The following is a 6115-nucleotide window of genomic DNA, read 5'->3' on the forward strand; positions in this document are numbered from 1 at the left end:
AGTGTTCATCAAAGAAACACGATATTGAAGAGGAAACATGAACTTAAAATATCATGTAACATCAATGAACTTAAAACTTGCTTCTGTGTCTGGCAAACTATTATATTTTCTAAATGCCGATTAGCATATATAATTCTTTTACTAACATGCGGTCATAAAGGTCACTTAAATGTTAAATACTGAAGGACATTTTACACCTACCAATTTAGCTCACTGGTACAGCTGATTTTTTTCTTCTTTTCAATTTAGCACATACAACTTCTACAGGATTTCTTTTTCAAACAAAAGAGTATACTTTAAGAGTAATGGCATTCGAGAGCTTTATTTCTCAAAAGTTTGCCCAATGTACCTTTCCCATCTGTTGTTGTTTGCTTGCTTTTTAATGCAGTAAAGCTCTCTGAGAAACATCTGCATTTTAAATTTCTGTTTTCTGATAGTAGTTTGCTTTGGAGATATGCCCCTTAGCAAGGGAGAAAAGGTAGAGGTGGCCTCTGCTTTGGTGAGGGTTGGACAGAACACAGCTTCACCCCCTCTGCATAAATCTACGTTATTGTCCTTTTGCAAATGGTAGGAGACTCATGGCTTGATTCCTGCAGCTAGTACATTCTAGAGAAAACAGTGTTCGCCCATAATACAACTCAAGTGACAGCTACAAAAGGATCTTCAGCTTTTGAGGATCTAGCAACAGCAGCCTCAATAATGTTTAAAAATATAAATCCTTTAGCTGGCAGTGGTGGCGCACGCCTTTAAACCTAGCATTTGAGAGGCAGAGGCAGGCAGATCTCTGTGAGTTCGAGGCTGCCTGGTCTATAGAGTGAGTTCCAGGACAGGTTCCAAAGCTAGAGAGAAACCCTGTCTTGAAAAACCAAAAATAAATAAATAAATAAATTAGAAACCCCTTTTCCTGATCAAGCAATTAGATAAGATTCTCTCTAAAATGTACTCTGGCAAGGTTTGTGCTAATAATGACCAAGAGATAGCAATCATTTCCATAGGAACATGAAAAACCGTAGAACTCCCTTTAAAATTTTTGATCGTTGTTTTCTTATTGTGAATTTGAAAAACTATTATCATTCACTAAGTCTTTGGTAAATCAATTTAACCATAAATGGTATTTCTCTGTCTTGCTTTCGTTTTCATTGTCATCAAATTTCAGCACGTAGGAAGCTGATGAACCAGTCCCCTCTTGCCACGGCATATACATTTCATAAAAAGAGTAACTCAGTTTGGGATCTGATAGAGACCAATGCGCTTCTTTTGCCCACTCACTGACAGGTGGAAGACACAATGTCAAGAAGGAGTCCCAAGGGAACAAGTGCTTAGGATGGTGTTTAATTCAGCAGGAGCCAAGATACAGTAGGAGGACACAGGAAAGGATATGGCGTGTGGAGACACAATAGAGAATTTCGGTTTATGGACACCGATCTGTCATTTGCCAAAAGACTAAGTTAGAGAAAGAAATGACTTTCAGTTCTCCATACATGCAAAGGTTAAGTTTAGTTGTTACGAAGTTTTGCTGTTGGATGTGCTGAAAGGAAAAGCATACACAGTTTTAAAAAATAAATCACTCCGTTGGCTTCAGAAAAATACTTTAGTTCATATTTCATTGATTTGACCTTTTGACTCAAGATCAGAGGATGAATCCAACATGAAAACAAAACAAAACAAAAGAAAACAACAAAAAAATCCCCACAAAACAGAAACAAACCCTTTAGCATGAGAAAGGCATTTCCCTGTCGGCTAACTTCCACTAGTTTTTATTGCATTGTTTTCAAACGCCAAGGAACTGGCTTTGGACGTAGTATTTGCTGTTCAACTGAGACAGATCTGTCACTACTATGCAATTGCTCACAACCATTAGCTAAACACCGTGATTTGACAAACTCTCTCAGGAGACTGTATATGTTCTCAGGTGTGTCTAGCACATGGAATCAAGTAACGACCAGTTAGGCTGTGGCTGTATCCCTTGGAGAAAATCCACAACTCTTGCCCAAAGGAAGGAGCTTCACGAAACCGTGTTTGGAAAGACACACCTTCTGTCCTGGTTCTAAAAGCGCCTCCCTCTTCTCAGGAATAAACAGCAGGACAGGCTACAGAGGCGGGCCCCAAAGCCCACCAACTCTTGATTCCTTTTGAAAGGGACCAAGAGGTGAGGTGCAAAGATGAAATGATGAAGTTTATGATGATGATATACAACATGAAAAAAAGAACCCTCATGGAACTTGCTAGCAATCACCAAAGCAGCAGACTCTTGAACTGACAAAAATTCAGTACAATATACACACTAATGAATAGCTCCACCATCACAGGGCAACTCCATAAAGCCAGGGGGGAAAAAGTAAATATAATATCCCCAAACAGAATTCTCTTAAGAGTTGAGAAAAACCAGAGTGAAAGGCAATGTCAGCTAAACTCTTAGCTTAATTCCACTCCTAATGGCCCCCAGTATTTAAGCTATCATGGATTAAAGCCATGAAAATAAAAATTTCAATTTGAAATTTCATTAGCAGGTTGCTAAATATGATCAAGAGAAGCATCGACACTGTAGGCTTTGTTGACAACGTTGGAAAACTGCTGTTTCGGTTTTAAAAACAACCTCCATCTCCCCTCTGCCTTCTAAGATCTTCTAGTTAGAAAAAGACACTGGCTAGGCTGTCCTAATGCTGGTTTCTGGAATGTTGTAGATTCTCCCTGCCTTCTTCTCCTCCAGTCCCTTGGAAAACCAGATTCTCTGAAACTCAGAGCAAGGAGGGAAGCAATCAAGGGGTTCCGAGCAAAAAGCCTCCTCCTTCCTACATTCAAAAGACCACATACCAGGTGAATTAACTCCTTTTCCGGAGCGGGCAGGCCCTCCTTCCTCTAAGAGGTGCTGAGCCATTTTTCTCCTGGGACCCATAAGGCTTCCCTTTTGTCAAGGGTTGGTCAGTCTGGGAGCTGGCGTCTGCTTCCAGCTGTGCAAACAGGGAAGCCAAACCTATCTAGCTCAGCCCAGAGTCTGGAATGCATTGTCAGGAGACCTTGGGCTGGAGACCTGCAAAACAGTTCCTAGCAGCCTCAGGGTAATCTGGAGTCCCCGAAGTGCTCCCAAGTACACAGGACAGACTCCGTTTCTGAGATCCGGGGACACATCCCCTCGGGAGTTCAATTGTGCCCCCCAAAGAACAATTCTCACCTCCAACTGGTCTGTATGTGCGCATCTGGGGGGTGACGGTCCCCTGTGACTAAAGGGTATTTGCCTTGTCTGGTGAAAGATCACTAACCATTGGCTCGCGGGAAGGGTCGTGTCCTTGCTCCCCTTTGCCCACTCCCCGTTTCCCCGTTTCCACAACCCAGGGAAAAGGCGCAGGCTGGGTCACCCCGGCATGGTCACCAACACCAAGGGCTGTCTTAGGGGAGCGTAGCTGCGCCCGCCCAGAGCCGTTGTGAGTTCCTGAAGATTCCAGCCGCTGGCCCTGGACGGGCGAGCTAGGGGGCGTGGGGTGCAAAACTGCGGGAACAGGAAAGGAGCTCCGGACGTGAGAAAAAGCGCGGAAGGCTGCTGCTCTGGGCTACTCCTTGTCGTCCACGAAGTCCTCAAGCTCCTGCAGCACTCGCAGGCGACCACTGGCGTCTATGCGGCGCTTCTCGCGGATGAGGTCCTCCAGGCTGTGGAAGCGGGCCGTGTGGACTTTGTTCTCCTCCAGATGCACCTTGAGATAATACTGCTGCTGCGGAGGTGGCGTGCCTGCCGGAACCTCCCCGCCAGCCTTGAACTCGCGCTTTCCAAAGCGGCACCAGGCGGCGAAGCTCTCGGAGTTCGTCCAGCAGATCTCCTCGCTCTTGAGGCCCAGGTGGCCACAGGCGTTCTGCACCACCAGCTCGGCCACCAGCGGGCGGTAGCGGTACCAGCTATTCACCACCCGGCCCACGTTGGCCGCGCCCGCCTGGTACAGGCTGTCCTGGCGGATCTCGCCTTGGTGCAGGTGGATGATCTGCCCGCCGCCCACGTAGACGGCCCAGTGTGGGGCTGGAGCAGGCTGCTCGGACGCGGGCTGTAACCACAGCAGCTCCAGCAGGTCGCCGGGCTCGCAGATCGCTGGCAGTGCGGTGACCGCGTAGACACTCAAGTCGGCGCCCTGAGGGCCGCCGGTTACTTTGGAAAAGATGCATTCCTGGCCCCGGAAGGCTGAAAACTGAGTCTCGTTGAGGACGAGTTGGTGCAGCAGGTGGTGGTGGTGGCGGCTGGGGCTCTCTGGGCAGGGGCTGCAACCTGGAGGGCCCTTCACACCAAACTTGTCCGGCTGCCCGCGTTCGTCCAGGTCCTCCTCCTCATCCGAGAAGAAGTAGGCAACCCCGACCCGCAGCTCGTCCTTCTCAATCCCAGATGGGTCCCCAGTGGGCAACTCGCTGTAGTTGAGGTGGGTGATGCGGTCCAGTTGGTTGCCCATCAATGACGCGGCGAGGCCAGGGCCAGGAACTGAGATCTAACAAGGGAGAGAGGACAGACACCATCAGAGTCGGGGATGACCCTCCTGGTGTCCCCTTCCCAGGATGTTCAGTTTTCCAGGGGCCTGCAGCTTGGCTAAGCACCAGCACCAAAGTCGCCTGCGCCTGTCAACTTTGCAGGTCCTCCCTGGGGTAGGAAAGGGGACACAGAAGAAGGCCAGAGCAGACACCATACCTCTTAACCAGCCTCCGACTCTGCCCGGGAACCCTGCCCTGTAACTTCCACAGGAGAAACCACAGGCGGGCTAGAGAGCATGCGGGGTTCAAGTGGGCTAAGAGAGCGCAGGTTCTGGCAGGGTGGGAGATGGACACCCAGACGGAAAGGTGGGTGTCAAATGAAGCCCTAAGACCCAAAGCTAGAGCAAGCTGAGCTCACATCGTGGTTGCCATCCTGTGCAGCCCACCTGCCCGTTTTGCGCTGGGTCACACCCCATCCCTGACAGCAGCTTCCACAATGACAGACTCTCTAAATGCATTCATTTGACATCAGCAACATTTTGCACACTTGGAGTCCAGACACTGACAGCCTGGTACATACACCCACAGTGTTAATGTCATACACCCACAATGACACATCTTGACGACCACACATTGTCAGCCTCCCCCCTCCCCATTCCTACACAATTCCGGACGTACGCCTGCACACTTGCCAATGCACGGACACTCAAGCACCGGGGCACACCTGCCCACGCAGGCAGGTACACTCTGCCCTCTCACTCCTTGCTTGCCTTCTCGCTAGCAGAGTCAGTCGGACTGCGCCAGGGCGAGGCGGCTCTGTCTAAAATAACCTAACAAAGAGACAGGGGAAGCAAGGCGAAACGGGTGGTGAGTATTAGTGCGGTGTGTGTGTGTGTGTGTGTGAGTGTGTGTGGGGGGGTAAAAGAGGTCTGCTTTCAACCCAAAGAGCCCCTCTCTTTCCTACCCCAGCGCACGATCCACACAATCGGACGAAGAAAAACCATTTTTTTTAAGGCAAAGAAAGCGGCTTATCCGTACCCGTGATTTCCCTGTTCCCGAAACCCCAAACTCCTTTTAAAGTCTCCAGGTCCCCATGGGTGCTGTGGAGGCGGCAGTGGCGAGTGGGTCCTGGCGGCGCGTGGGACTGCGGTTCAGATCTACCCGGAGGCAAGCAGTGCGGTGAGGTGCCCAGAGCGGTGCTGGTGCGCTCCGTGTCTACGCTGGCTTTGGCGTCTGCTCCACCTGGCAAGTCCTGGCTCCACTCTGCTTTCCACAGCCGCGCCGACGACTCTTAAATCGCCTGAACAGCCGTTTTCCAGGCCCGCCCCGGAACGCGCCCATTGGCCGGGGCGAGTGCCCGAGCCCTGCCAATCCCTTCTGAGGGTGGGATCAGGGGCGGGGTTCCTTTATGCTCCGCCTTTCCCAGCCCCCGCGTTCCCCAATCTCACTGCCTTGGGAGCGTAGGTGTTAGCACCGTGGGGGAGCGCACCAGGGGCGTGGTTTGTGCACCCAGCTGCTCCTTTGCAACCGAGTCCCTGGCAACTGAGAACACAGTCCGCCCGCGTTCGTGTTCTGTATTCCAAGGGGACAGATTCCAGAAGGAAAGCTGAGTTTGGGGGTGGAGGAGGAAAAAAAAAATCCACACTGCGTGGTTCAGGCACTGCGAGTGGCA

The 6115-nt window shown here is 50.3% G+C and overlaps 1 protein-coding gene across 1 annotated transcript; it reads right to left on the minus strand.

Annotated features, from left to right (window-relative positions):
• Positions 1–1316: 1316 nt before the first annotated feature.
• Positions 1317–5738, minus strand: Lratd1 (LRAT domain containing 1). Its single transcript, XM_057791303.1, has 2 exons — positions 5482–5738; positions 1317–4463 (listed from the first exon to the last, which is right to left on the minus strand). The coding sequence occupies exon 2, from the start codon at positions 4425–4427 to the stop codon at positions 3549–3551; it is 879 nt and encodes a 292-aa protein (XP_057647286.1). The 5' UTR covers positions 4428–4463; positions 5482–5738; the 3' UTR covers positions 1317–3548.
• Positions 5739–6115: the final 377 nt, after the last annotated feature.

The sequence above is a fragment of the Chionomys nivalis genome, chromosome 1 (genome assembly GCF_950005125.1).
Source record: "Chionomys nivalis chromosome 1, mChiNiv1.1, whole genome shotgun sequence".
In the NCBI taxonomy this organism is placed as follows: Eukaryota; Metazoa; Chordata; class Mammalia; order Rodentia; family Cricetidae; genus Chionomys; species Chionomys nivalis.

Bases quoted from the DNA above. Each gene is read 5' to 3' on its own strand.
- Lratd1 (XM_057791303.1), bottom strand. From the start codon at position 4,427: ATGGGCAACCAACTGGACCGCATCACCCACCTCAACTACAGCGAGTTG.